At 43.2% G+C, this 14,883-nt stretch overlaps 1 protein-coding gene across 2 annotated transcripts in view; it reads right to left on the minus strand.

The window, feature by feature from the left end:
• Positions 1-5,965: 5,965 nt before the first annotated feature.
• The window catches only part of ADRBK2 (adrenergic, beta, receptor kinase 2), an 81,829-nt gene continuing 72,911 nt past the window's right edge, over positions 5,966-14,883 (minus strand). For both annotated transcript variants that reach the window (XM_014944812.1, XM_014944813.1), the window contains 7 exons: positions 14,776-14,876; positions 13,469-13,535; positions 12,924-13,019; positions 10,435-10,597; positions 8,701-8,837; positions 7,601-7,714; positions 5,966-7,066 (listed from right to left, as the gene is read on the minus strand). In XM_014944812.1, the coding sequence (XP_014800298.1) occupies positions 6,905-7,066; positions 7,601-7,714; positions 8,701-8,837; positions 10,435-10,597; positions 12,924-13,019; positions 13,469-13,535; positions 14,776-14,876 (840 nt within the window). In that variant the 3' untranslated portion in view covers positions 5,966-6,904. The remainder of the gene's footprint in view (positions 7,067-7,600; positions 7,715-8,700; positions 8,838-10,434; positions 10,598-12,923; positions 13,020-13,468; positions 13,536-14,775; positions 14,877-14,883) is intronic.

The following is a 14,883-nucleotide window of genomic DNA, read 5'->3' on the forward strand; positions in this document are numbered from 1 at the left end:
GGGGGGGGGCACGTCCTCCTCCGCACAATAAATATGAAAAGAGCCAAGTACAGAAAACAAAGAATGATTCTCATAGATACAATATCTAAAGTTATTTACAGATACTGGCTTTGCTTTACCATTAAATTACACATTTGAGAACAGGTTCTCTTTCAATATATTTCTTTAAATCACTAGTCGCTATTCATGTCAATCTGCTCCTTTTTTTTTTTTATTTTATTTTTTTTTTTTAAGGTTTGAATGTAGTCACTGAAACAGTGCTCGTAAAAACGCCTCTCCTTTAGGATGTTCTTGCTTTATTCTGTTTTTCAGACTCACTGATTTCCCTGCTCTCTGATCTCTCCCTTTCCTTAGGGAAAAGATGCCCGATGCGGCCGGGGAAAAGCCTCATCCCATCCCACATCCCAACAATCCCAGTGCTACACCCCGTCTCTCTCCTTTTCCAGGCTGGAAATATATTGATTTACACAAACTGGGATAAATTCTGACCCGGGATGAACAACCAGCATTTTCTCTGCCCATCCCCCAGGATTTCTAATGAAGCCCCGCTCGGGCATGGGTGAGGTTTGTGGTGCTCGGCTTTATCCCAAATCTCAGCACATTTCTGGTGGGTGATGCCAAAAAAAGGGGATCCCACCGTTGTGATTTTACCCCCAGCCTCTCCCCCCCCAGCAGGAGCTCTCTCAGTGCTACAGCTCGCTCTCAGCCGCAGGAATACACCACCACCGGGCAGGCGCGAAAAAGGGGAAAATGGGAAAAACAGGCAAAAAAAGTACCACGGGGAGGGGAAGCAGCCACCCCCCGGAGAGAAGAGGTGGCCAAGCACGGCCAGCAAAAGCCACATTTCACCCTGGAGGTGTCACTGGGTTCAACCCCAAAGGGCACAGACTCCAAGCTCCCCCATGGAGGGAACGACACGGACACGATGTAAGACCTGGAGCGTTCCTCAGACCATTATTTTTAGCAAATGAGTAAATCTGATGAATTTCCTGCCATTTTCGTACCTGGCTGGGGAAGGAGGTGCCCGCTTTGGTTATCTACAGCAGCACCAAACGCCGCTGGTGCCAGGGGCTGGCTCCTGGGGTGGTTTCAGGCTCAAAGTCCTGACACCCCCCGAGGGACGGTCCCTGCAGGGTCCCAGGGGTGTCCCCTCCCCTCCTGGGCTACGACCGGGCACCTGCCCCGGCCACCCAGCCCCGGGGGACACCCCTCCTGTCTCCACAGGCTCTAAACGACCGCACAATCACCCTGAAACGGCAAAAATCATCCCCAGCACATACATTTTTGCCACCACCGAGGCCACATCGTCCCGTCTCTGCCCGACACAAACCCCGCGGCCCCTCCGGGCTCTCCCTTCCGCTCCCTCATTAACCTTGCAATTAAAGAGCTTTGCAAATACCTGAGCCGAAGCCTGACCTTTTTCAAATATCAAGCCGATTCCTTGCCCTAATTTAAGGTCATTCATTCTCGTTAACCCAGCAACGGACTCAGGGGGGTAAGAGCCTGCTCCCTGGAATGCCGAGGAATAAAAGGGAAATTTAGAAATATCAAACCAAGGGGTTTATTTGCAAGTTTTTCTGATGTTTCTGCACTTCAAGGTGGGCCTGAGAGTGCCTGGGAGTCCCTGATCTCCCCACAGAAGGGTGTCGGACAGACCGACGGCAACTATTTCAATTTTATTATGAAAAACAGAATAAAGCTGACCCATCCTGCTCGAAAGGAACTGCCATTTCTATACGTATATGGAGCAGAAATTCTGTGGAATGTCAGAAGTCGGAGAAACATGTATTTAATAAATAATATAAAATGTTTGTCTTTTTTTTTTTTGTTAAAATAGAATTCTCGGATTTATACCTACATAGCATTGCAACCTTTACATAAACAAAATAAAGCTGAGTCTGTGATGATTAGTTTAACACAAAATAAAAATACAATTTAACAATAGTATTAAAACAGCCAATGTTCACACAATATGTACAACCATGGAATAGAAATCAACAGAAAACAAAAGTAGATTATCTCGAAATTCCTCAGACATTTGGCTATACATATGTTCTCTGTATATTTTAGATATCTAGATATCTTCCTTTTTTTTTTTTACAATATTAAAATTAATACTATGCTTTCTCAAAATAGGCTTCTCAGATATTTTTTTAATTTGTAGAATTGCCTCATTCCTTCTATTAATCAACGCAACTAGAATTATTTACTTTTCTACTGTACACTTCAAAATAGTCCTTCCTCCATAAATATATTTAGAGTGTGAGCATTTCAGAGTTAAATTAACTGTGTCGTTGCCATCTGCTGCGGGGGGAAGAGTGAAACCCCCCCGAGGGACGGGGATACGGACGGGAAATCAAAGAATCTTTAGTCTTAAACCAGATCAGCTGCCAGGAAAAGAGCAACACACCCAGCTCTGGGTGTTTCGGGGGTTCACGAGCTAATTTACTGCCCCGGGAGACTGTAAATGGAGGAAATATTAATAAGCAAATCATCACAGGCATCGGGGGCCTGATCCTGCTGGGGGTGGCAGGGTAACTGGGGGGCACAGATTTGTTTTTAGCAGCAAATACACAACATTTCTTATTATCTACACACCAGACTGCAATCATCCATTAAAACAAATCTGATGATCCCATTTCCTTTTTTTTTTTTTCCCCCCTCCTTGAGAGAAGCAGGAGAAGACAAAACTTCTGGGGCGTTTCTAAAGGAAAGTTGTTGAAATGAAGGAGAATCAGAAGGCGACAAAGCCAAGGTCTATCACCACCACCTCACACAGTCCCTACCTGCCACATTTCCCTCCCAACTATTATCAGGGCTCTCCGAGCCTTTGTTTTTGAAGCTTCATGGGGGAAAAACGATCCGGGAATGTCAGTGGGAGCTGGCTCAGCCCCAGTATTTACACCAGGGGGGCTTATCTCTGGGTGGCAGTTGGAGAAGCAACTCGTGAGGCTGCAGCCCTGGACTTGGCTGGAGCCGTGACAAGACATAACGGTCAAACACAACTCGTAGGAAGAAGCTGTGAGACTTAGAAAATGGGACAGCCTACACTTAGATTTAAAAAAAAAAAATTAGTAATTTTTTTTTTTTTACAGTTTCATCTATTTGCAAAATAATTCCCGAAAAAATCTGAATAATAAAAATTGCCTAATTGCTACCTGCAATGATGGGACACCTCAGTGTCCAGGGAACACTGGCCAAGCTGGTGGCCACCTCCAAACAGTTCCCCAGTCACACTTTGTTTGCAGCAGGAGTAACTGGTGCTTTGCTTCAATTTCAACTCATAAAAGTCTGATTTAGGCTAGAAAATAGGAAAAGTGGTAATGGTGAAGATTGAGATGAGATCTCAGGAAGAACTTGTTTGCTGTGAGGGTGGTGAGAGCCTGGCCCAGGTTGCCCAGAGAAGCTGTGGCTGCCCCATCCCTGGAGGGGTTCAAGGCCAGGTTGAAGGGGGCTTGGAGCAACCTGGTCTGGTGGGAGGTGTCCCTGCCCAGGGCAGGGGGTGACACTGGATGATCTTTAAGTTCCCTTCCAACCCAAACCATTCTATGATTCTATGAATTTGTTGCAGCCCTGTTCTTGAAGCGAGACATTGATTTACAGCAACTCCCACGTATCAAAAATGCCACCTGGCCTCAGAGCAGAGGGAAAGAGGAAGAGGAAAGACACAGACCAGACCTGCAGATCTCCTAAAAGCCACTGCAACCCCCCCCAAGCCCAGCCCCTGCAGAAATTACACATCTTTCTACCGTCACATCGCTCCCGTGCCTGCTTTCCAGGGTCTAGTCTTACTGCATTTGTCAGCTTGTACGTCAGAGACAAAGAATAATTAGAAAATAATCCCCGCAGCACTGAAAGCATGTGGATGTGTCAAGGGAGTGTTTAATATGGCTCTATCTGGCGTGTAATTCTGTGTTTTGAAATATAAGAAACAATTCCTGCTTAATTCTTCAGTACGGCGGATTTGGTTTTAAAGGGCTTTCAGATAATTTGTTTAAAAATATGTGTTTAATCATTCACTCGCCTCTGTTGACGCCCGAAGCTCTCATTTCTTTTATCTTTACTTCCCTGAACATTAAGATAAAAAAATAAAAGTCTTAAAAACGTGGTCAAAATGAGTAAAAGACAAGAGCACGCTCTCTGCATTCAACAAAGCTTCGCGCACATACAGCTAAAGACCCTCACGTGAAATAATACCATCAAGAATCTTTGTCCAAGAAAAAAACTTCAGAGAATTTGGTACCTAAAGGAGGAACGATCAGCTCGGAGCTGTATCTAATTATTTTGCTTTGCAGGGTGGAATTCCAGCTCTCCCTCCACACCGACACATCCAGTCCCTTCCACGCAGAACCCCGCTTCGTTACTGGGATCCCAACTTCCACGAGATTTTTTACTACCATAATCTCTCCTCCTTTCCTAACAGTACAGTTATGGGTGATCCACAAATAGAAAGCTTTTATAAATTGTCAATAAATCAGTTGACTAAAGAAAAACAAGTATTTTACTACTCCACTTCCACCGTGTACCCGGAACAAGGCAATAAGGACCACGCCAACGAGCACCTTCTAGGGACAACTCAAGTCCGTCACGCTTCAAAACATGCACATTTCCATAAATCACTACACAGCCTTCATTTCATATAAAATCTATGGTTTTGAGGCACAATGTCCCAATTGCAGCTCTGTCCCTCCCCTCCTCACAGACCTCAGCACCCAGAATCTATGGGATCGCTGCATCACAAACCGCACAACTCCTCCAACAAGGATTTAGCCTAAAAAGCAACCCTGGAAAATAACTGAGAGAGAAGAATGGAACTGAAAACGAACTAAGAAAGTATGAATAAGTTATATGAGAACAAAGAGCAGTTTTTATCACAAATCTGAGGGGTTTTTTTTTTCCAAATCAAGAAAAAAAAAATAAGGAAAAGCATAACAGCATCCAGAGCACAGTCAGTGCCATTGGAAGGAGACCTCTCCTGTGCCCCACCTGGGGAAATACCACAGCTACTCCTACAGAGTAATTCCAAAAATACATGGGGACAAAAGAAAACAAAAATCATTAAAAGATATCACCTGACTCACAGGGGGTATCTTCCAAAATGCTTTTTTCCTTTGATGCTGCAGCAGGTGACAAGTCAGAGTTCACTCACGCTGTGCAGAGTGAAGCCACTCCCACTTCTACAAGCAAATACATCCAATTTCATTACAATTGTGGTCAGGAGAAGCAAATACTTTCAAAATAATTCTCCTATTTTTGCCAATTTGGACTTTTTCTACAAGGAAAGAGGTCCAGAACTCTGTGGTTATCTGCCAGCAGCAGAAGGCAGACAAACCGTGCGCGCTGTGGGGGCAGAGGAAGCCGTTGGGGCAAGTTCTCCCATTTACAGAGGTGCAATTCCCATCATCTTTAGGGATAACGGGAGTCACACCACCATAATTAGGCAGAAAACATTCTGGAAGGTGTTTACTGGAACAGAAAAAAACCTCAAGTTAAGCCCTGACCTATCTCTTCCAAAACATCACAATATCCAGGGAAAGGCTGACTTCACATGCTTAAAGCTGTCTAAAATTTAAGAGATTGTATCTTTACTTCAGCAAGAGTTTTCCACATGACGGGACTGATGCCTCAAGTCGAATTGATACAAATCTGGCGTTTGACCAGCTTGTTTTGTCAGTTCCATCCTCAAGCATTCTCAAGACTGGTTTGAACGCGGACAGTTTGAAACTCCCTAGAAGAGAAAACTGGGAATCCCTTTGGGAGCTGAGCCATGGGATGTGCCCACGAACCCCCCGAGCTGAGCTCCAGCCCCAGCCTGGGACAGCTACGCTACCAGAACACACTCGCTGAGTGGGTTATTTTTGTTTACAACAGAGAAGGATCCACAAATCCCAAAACTGAAGAGCGATCCAGAATACGTACCGAGGTACCCAGACACTTTATAACCCAGCACATGCACTAGAATGCATTGGATTTGAATCATTTCTTTTTAATCTTTAAAAAGTGCAGTTTGACCTGAAATGGAAAAGAACTGTCTTTATGTTCACTGTAAACTTGTCAAAAGGAATCTGCTCTTTTAAAAACTGTGCTAAAATAGTCAATTTATACAACAGAGCACTAGATGAAGCTACCATAAATTCCTCTTCACCAATTATTACTCTATTGTGTCAGTTATAGTACTGCATATACGTAGAAGAAGCAAACCGGTGGTAGCTACTATTAGTGAGTACAACAAACCAAGTGAATAATCTGAGTTCAACGTTTCCATGAAGTAGCAATAACATTTAAACCACAGGACAGTTAGAATTCAGTACGTTTGAAGTGCATAAGAGTCACACTGTTGATCATCAGCAGTATGGAGAAAGGTTATTAGAAAGTCAGCAGTAATGGTCGGAAAGAACATGGCAACACGACAGATTAAAGGTTATCCAACAGGGCAAGTCTGCAGCTCCTTCCGCAGCTGAGGGGCCTGGGGGATCACACACACCAGTGTCGTCCCAGCCAGCAGTAACCACTTCAGTTCTCCAGGCTTGGTACGCACCAAACGAGGGTATTGCAGAGAAAAAAAAAAACAGTTCTCTTCCTTCCATCAGTAGTTCTAGAGTAACGGACCAGGGTTTGGACACCACCAGGGTGCAGGGACGCGTGGGAGAAACATCCAGCCTCTGCGCTGGGTCATTTCCAGCGCTGCCAGGAGCATGAAATCAACTTGCCATCGTTCCAGTCTCCACAACCTCCAAGAGACAGAGTTCTGACATTATCCCAACGCTGTAAACATCTTAATTCTTCCTCTTCTAAGCGGATCCCGCCTCCGGGATCGCACAAAGTCACTTGGTAAGGGATTTGTGTGAAACTCAACAAGTTCACCAAACGGCTTTCCCTACGTGAACCACGTGCTCTGGTTCTCCTACAGCCCGTTGCTATTCCTGTGGCTGAGCGGTGGTTTTGAAAGCTCTACCACCGTGGAACGAGATTTATTGAGAAACTTTGGAGCCCGACGCAGCAACCTCTGTGCCTCAGTGAAAGCTTCTGTCAGCTCTTTTTTCCACTGAACAAATTCTGGGTCACTCTGAAAGAGATACAGAAGTAGTTTGGCACTTCATAGTAAACTGCCAATAGCGTCTTCTCTCTTAGATAGCACTTTTAACCTGCTATTTTCATTTTCCAAAGGAATGAGTCACTTTGGATATGGAAAATGAGCAGCCCTTTGCTTCCAGCAGCAACTACAGGATGTTTGGAGGACTTGGGTACTTTCTCCCTCGCAAACACCTCACCTACCCTGAACTAACTGCAGCGAGACGTGCCAACACGGCCTTCAAAGCCCACGTGGGTTGAGAAGATTTGAAGTTTTTAGCTATTCATTAAACTGAACTCATTTGGGCCCAATCCCCATCGAAATCCACGACAGAAACTGGCACAGCTGCAGCTTTCCTGCGTTCAAAATTCAAGTGGGATGAAAACTTCCCAGTTTTGCTTAGGTTCAGCTTCGCTTTATAAAGTGTGCTCAAGTCAGTACATCACGGGAGGACCTGAAAGGCTTTTCAATCACTTGATCATATGCAAAACAATCCCATCAACAGTTATTGAAAAACAAGCGTCTCACCTCACATTGTAGGACAAACTGTTTTCCTCCTTTAATTCTCAGTAAGATGCACTTCTTGTCTTTAATTTGTGTTTCTTCAACAGATACTATTTGTTCCATTGTCAGTAGGTTTTGCTGCAGCATTTGCAAAAATAAAGCAGAGGGATGATTACAAAAAACCAGCCTGCTGCCCATCAAATAAAGCCACTATCTAATTCTTCTGGACTACCCACGTAAATCAAGTTATGGACATTAACAGTCATTACACAAACATTTCTTTATTTCTGAAGGCTGGGTCATGAACTAAAGATAGATTATAAGGTAAGAGGGAGATTTAGGAAGGGGCCTGGTTGCTTCAACAGAGACAATGAAATATAAGCTAAGAAAGCCAGTAATGACAGCACGAAATAAGAATCTACAAATAGGTGTGTCTACAAACACAATATTCACTATTTTCCCTCAAGAGAGTTGCACATAATTTTATTTTTTTTTCCAAGTATTACTGCTGTTAAAAAAAAAAAAAAAAGGATAAAGGATGATCTTACTACTTCCAAGAGCTGAAAGAGAATATTTAAGCACTATATTCTTACAGAGCAACAAACATACACAACAGTTTGCAGAAAAGCTTTCCCTACAGACTGTAAGAGGAGAACAATGTTTTGAAATTCCCAAACCTCACTTAACTAAATATACAAACGTTCTGCCTAGCACATGATCACAGCTGGACTAAACTAAAGTTACTATAGCATTTTCTGTGAAATAAAATGCTATAGCGTTTATGACCTTACCGGTTTATGTTTTTTTGTATAAATAGTCCAGAGGTCCTAAATGAAAAACAACACCATGAACTACCAAATTCCTTTAAAAACATAACAAAACAAAGTAAACAGGTTTCTCAAGACAGCTTTGAGTTTCCTCAGTGCGCGTAGCTACCCATTAACTCAAGCGATACTCAAGATAAGTTTCTCAAATCCACCAGTTGTTTCCTCAGACAAAACTCTGCTTCCACGGGAGAGTACGAGTCCTCTGATTTCCCTCTAAATCCACCTGGATTTTCTTCCCTCCAAATCCTGCCTTTCCTGCCCCTGGAAGCCACTGCTCTCCCCAGTAACCTCACTCACCCGAGACTCCCCCTCTCCTCGCCACTCCAGCCGGTTTGGGAAGAGGTAAAAGTATCGCCGTTGCCACTGCGTCAAGAAGGGGTTCCCCAGTTTCAGCATGTACCCATGCATGATGCAGTCCTTCCCAAGAGCATAATCTGTAACGAGAGGAGACCTTAGTGTGCAAAGCAAGGTATTGCCTCAAAATGTTCTGCCCATTGTACTGGGTCCAGTCCTCTTCAATATATTCATCAATGACCCAGGTGAAGGGATGGAATGGGCCCTCAGCGAGTTTGCTGATGGTACAAAACTGGGTAGGGTGGCTGACACACCAGAAGGATGTGCTGCCATCCAGAGAGACATGGACATGCTGGAGAGTTGGGCAGAGAGGAACCTGATGAAATTCAACAAGGCTAAGTGTAGGGTGCTCCACCTGGGGAGGAATAACCACCTGCACCAGGACAGGTTGGGGCTGACCTACTGCAGAACAACTCTGAGGAAAAAGACCTGGGACTCCTGGTAGACAACAGGATGACCATGAGCCAACAATGTGCCCTGCTGGCCAAGAAGGCCAAAGGCATCCTGTAGTGCATCAGAAGAGCATGGCCAGCAGGTGGAGGGAGGTCATCCTGCCCCTCTGCTCTGCCCTGGGGAGGCCCCATCTGGAGCACTGGGGCCAGTTCTGGGCTCCCCAGTTCAAGAGGGACAGGGAAATGCTGGAGAGGGGACAGCAGAGGCTACAAAGATGATGGGGGGCCTGGAGCATCTCCCTTACGAGGAGAGGATGAGGGACTTGGGTCTTTTTAGTCTGGAGAAGAGAAGGCTGAGGGGGGATCTGACCAACACCTATAAATACTTAAAGGGTGGGTGTCAGGAGGAGGGGGCTGGTCTTTTTTCAGTGGTGCCCAGGGACAGGACAAGAGGGAACTGGCACAAACTCGAACATAAGAAGTTCCACCTGAAGGTGAGGAGGAACTTCCTTACTTTGAGGGTGACAGAGCCCTGGCAGAGGCTGCCCAGGGAGGTGGTGGAGTCTCCTTCTCTGGAGACATTCCAAACCCACCTGGACACGTTCCTGTGCAACCTGCTCTGGGTGGACCTGCTCTGGCAGGGGGGTTGGACTAGATGATCTCCAGAGGTCCCTTCCAACCCCATAGCATTCTGTGATTCTGTGAAATGTGCTACATTGTGAAGGGAGAGAGTCCTGGACACAACATGACTTGGTATGTCCTCACCAGGCACAGACACACACACAGACAGCTCTGCTTTAATTTCCTGAGCCGATGCAGCTGCAGTGGACTAACCAAGAACAAGATTTGGTTCTTAAAAAAGTATCTTATTAACTATTAAAATAATTGTATATTGCTATGCAAAGTTCAGAGTTTGTGATGCATGACCCTTGTGCAAACAAGCCATGTTTGCTGTAAAGAACCTCCCGTTTTCCTTCCTGGCTTCTTTCTCACGAAATCAAATCCCACATTCTCTTTTCTGAGCACACACACCACAAACAGAAAGGATGAAAGGCTGTACATGATCATCTTTAAAAGAGAGTACAAAAGATTTTTCCAAAACATTATGTCATCGTACAGCGTTTCAAAACACTCAGAAACATCTGAAGAAAGGTGATACTGACTAAATGAATTCTAACAATTACTGGTGAATGACAGTAATATCAGAGTCTGCTGTGTGAAACTTCCAACACATGAATTACTATCGAGCAGCGAAAGATGGAGAGAAGAGTATTTGACAGATTACCTTCCTCGTGGCCAAGCTGCTTATTTTTAGCCCTTTTTCTGGCCTCAATTTTATCCGTGTCTGCATTTACTGCATCATAAACAGTTTCTGCTACTTCTTGCTGCCAACGCTCCGATATTACCAGCGGGAAGTTCTTATACAATTCCTGGTCACTATCAAGCAACTTGCAAGAGAAGAAAAAAAAGATAAACCCCCAAAATGTTAATAACTTTTACTATTCTTATCCCCAATACATAATAGTTACCCACCAAACAGTATTCTTTTAAAAGATGTATTGAACTCTAACCTTAACAGAATGGGTACAAACAAGAGAAAACACAGATAATAATTTAAGCAAAGATATTCCTTTGTAGACAGAAAACAGGCCACCTGCTCAAAACTCAACATTGTCCCATAATGTCCTGCTTTACTAAACATTGTGCCATAACATTCTCTAGACTTTAAATAATTACTTAAACGTAAGCAGCAATATTCTTAACTTTCTTGCATAATCAATGTTAACAAAATGTCCTAATTGCATTAAACACTCAGCACAAAAAATTCCATTAATAAATAAAAAGATACCTTTTACACCACGATGCCTTCCATGTTTCCACAGCTTAATGTTACATTCTTAATAATTAACCTTCCAAATTCAGCAGTGCATGCTGCAGACCTCCATTTTCCTGTTGTATAGATTCTTTTCTCCCCTAATCCTTAACTCTAGTGCTCGAATTGAATTGCGCTGAAGGAAACTAAAATTACTGGGTGTTCAGGAAGGACTGTTTGTTGCTTGACACAGCCCCATTCTGGCTTTAGCGACAAGGCACTTTGATGCAGCACAAAAAGCAATCAATGTTTTCCCTATAAAATTATTAAAGGTTTTAATTAATTAACTTAAAGCCTTGCTCAATTCTCCTTCTGCAGCCAGGCCAGACGCTCCCAGAGTGGATCTTCTCCTTTTCAGAGATCCACAGCCACACCACAGTGGGAAAACACATGCTGGATGTGAAGCCAGAAGACTCCCCTGCAAATGTGCTGAGTGGCTTCCAGGGACTCCTGACGGCATCCGAGAAAGGGGGGAAAGCCACGGGCATCCACTGGTGGCTTTCCAGTTTGTAACCTCAAAGAACACGTGCTCTCCTCGGTGTCACAGGACACTCTGGAGTATAAATATAATCTGCAGGGGCGAGGGAGGAGAGCAAGGCACTCAAAACTGGCATCCTCACGGGCAGAGGCGGCTCCTGACACCTTAACGAAGCTCCAGCTGCAGCTGACTCAGAGGCAGGAATTATTCAGTCCCTTCTAAAAGACTGTGACATCCCAGTGGAAGCGCAGAGCAGAGCTGTACATGATACCCCTCACTGACTCAGGGCTAAGAATAAATTTACCTTATAGCCAGCCTGAACAAAGATTACACGCAAGTGATCTGGCTACAGGATTTATAGACCTTGCTGAGAATATCTGATCCCCTCAATATGTAAAAAAACCACCTGGTTTCTCCTTGCAAAATGCTCCTCTCAATTATGGCATTCCAGAATTGCAGGTAACTGGAATCCTGTCAGACTAACTCCGATGCTGAAGATCTGGAGTTTTCTGGGATAAAGAACATCTTGGGTTCTCTGCATTTCTCTTTAAACACGTAAAATCTTTTCTGTGCCAACTTCTGTAATTACAGCAGGTGACACTGACAGACAAGTTCCTTTTTAGGCACAGCGAGTACTTAACATGTTTTTTTGCTTATGAAGTTTAGAGCAATTACTTTCTCTCCTGACTCACTTCTGGAATAACAAGAATAAAGTTTGATCTACTGAAGAAACGTATGATAAAAATAATGGCTGGGACAGACCCGGGCCAAGCACTGATTCACCCCTTGTCCCAAAGGGCCATGGAGCCCTCAGAAGAGGGGATGGAAACGCAGGGTACGATACGCCACCTCCACGCAAGTCAGAAATGAGCCAGCACCTTCAGCTTCTCCTTTTTTTTTTTCCGTCATGTTGTTTTCATTAGATTTGGGATAAGATCAGAACCTGAAAGTTTCTTTCATCCCTTTTCTAACTTATTAAGTTGCTACCATTAATATACAGCTTGTCATTTGTAAGAGTTTTCCACTGCACCCTCTGACCAGGAGGTAACGCTATTAAAATAAGATTCAGTTCAATTAATCCAAGCTATCAGAAACAAATCACAACTTTTTAAACTACAAACCATTAAGTGTTCTCGAAAACCTGAGGATTTCCCAAAAGCTGCCTGACCACTTGAAATACCTGCCTTATCTCATAAAACTTTTGATAGGAAGGTAGATTTCAGTCGATCTAAAAAATAAAACATAAGGATTTGGCAAGCAGCCACCCAGCCCAAGCCACCTCTTTCAGCTTGGATTAAGTTTCCAAACTTGAGAGCAACTCCTTGCACACTCAGTAACCCCTGAAGCCAAGGAATGACACGTACACAGGAAAAGTTAGGCACAGCAGTCACAGAACCATTCTTGATAATTTAAAGCTGTGTACCTTAATGCCTTTAGTGTCCTCTTCATCAAATGACCCAATATCAAAAGCATCTGCTGCATTTACTTCTCCCCGGGGAGGAATCAATGGTGGAGGGTACTAGAAATTAAAAGCAGCGTTAATTAAAGACAAATTAATGGACATTATTTAAATGCATTCCATAGATATATAGGACCTTTTGATTTTTTTTGCACAAATTACATATGACTGTGCAAAATATGTGCCTTGAAATTGAACTTCAGGGCAAAGTACTCCACTTCTTTAATAAAGAGGCCTCCAAAAATTCAGGGAAAAAACATCTTAGAGACAGCACAGCAGAAGAAACCATGAAGTCAATTGACCCTGAAAAAGTAATTCAGTACTACTGATCAGGAAGAGTTGTAGTAATGAATATACAGTGCTTTTCAGCAACAACCCCCCACATATTCGTGCAAATGAGTTCATATGCCAAGAACTGGAACTCTATAGAGTTTTCTGTCCATTACCTATTTAGACTTACTTTCTTTTTATTGCTTTACCAAGCTAAGGTTACTATCTTCATCCTTTACCTTTTGTAAATAGACTTGCTGCCAATCAATGCCTTTGAAGAAAGGATGTTCTTTTACTTCTTGTGCACTGCAAAATAAAAGTATAGAATCACAGAATTGTCTAGGTTGGAAGGGACCTTTAAGATGATCCAGTCCAAGTAACTGAGGTCAACAAAATGAAGGGGCTTTTCTAATGTATTTGAGAAATAGAAAGCCTTCAAAAGGTCATATTTCTATCACTTGAAAACATCGGTGAAATGCTCTTTTTTTTCAAGGAAAAAACCAAACAGTCTTCTTAAGTAAACAACAAAAGAGAAGACTTTCACTTGGAAACACTGGAAATAGCACTGTAGGTCTGGGAAGGAATTGCTCTTGTTTTGCTACAGTATTCCTTCATTTCAAACAACAAATGCTCATCTGTTGTCAGACCCCAGACACTACTTCTAACTTTCTCATCCCGCTCCAGTTTCTATTATATATGTATTTTATGGGAAACTAAGCAACAACTCTTGATAGGCCCAAGGCTGAAATCTCAGTCATTATCATAGAAGGCTCCATGATAAAAACCCCTCTGAGTATCTCACTGGAATTAGGGCCAGCCCCAGTCTCAGGTGTGACTATCAATAAACTGCTACCACACATTGTTAATGGTTTCTCATTGTTAATGGTTTCTCAACAGTGATTTACTCCTCTCATAGTTTTCTCTCTCTGGTCTCACATGAATCACACACTGGCTTTTTAAATAGGTGATAACAACAATTTCAGGTAACAGCTGTAAGCAAGGTCAGCCCGGCAGAAGAAAGTACTGTTTTGTAGTCAATAAACAAAAAAAAAATAATGCCTTTTTCCTTAAAACCATGAAATGAAACAGGGAGCTCTGGCAACAGAGGCAAGCTGAGAAGAAGCAAGTATTCAGAGTTCTTCTGTGCTTGGTGGGTTGGGGTTTTTTTGTGTGTATCATTACAGCTACAATATAAGCAATAAAATTTAGCCATTAATATGTGGGAATCAAGTAATATGACTTCATGCCAAAACAGATCAGGCAAAAACATACCACCACCACATGGATGAGAGGTATGAACCCCATCCAATGTAAGCATGACTGCAGAGAACATGGAGGAAGCCCTTAATGAAAGAAATTGTCCAAAAATCTGTCCAAACCAAAGGAAGATGAAATGTGATTCCAAGCAACACCACTTTTTAATGTTCTCTTTCCAAAATTAAAATCATCACAACAGGAAGCAGATTTTTACTTGAAATGAATTAAGTCATTTACCAAGAAGTGGAAATTTTTAAAGGCAGCGGTCCAAGGAGAAGACAACACCTACCTTCTTCCTTGGCATCCCAGTCTCTTGCTAACATCCCGTTGCAGGAGCCCTTCCAAAAGGGACTTCAATTCAGGAGAAAACGAATCTGGTAGCTCCACATTCTATGAA

Source organism: Calidris pugnax, unplaced genomic scaffold (genome assembly GCF_001431845.1).
Source record: "Calidris pugnax isolate Ruff unplaced genomic scaffold, ASM143184v1 scaffold139, whole genome shotgun sequence".
Classification (NCBI taxonomy): Eukaryota; Metazoa; Chordata; class Aves; order Charadriiformes; family Scolopacidae; genus Calidris; species Calidris pugnax.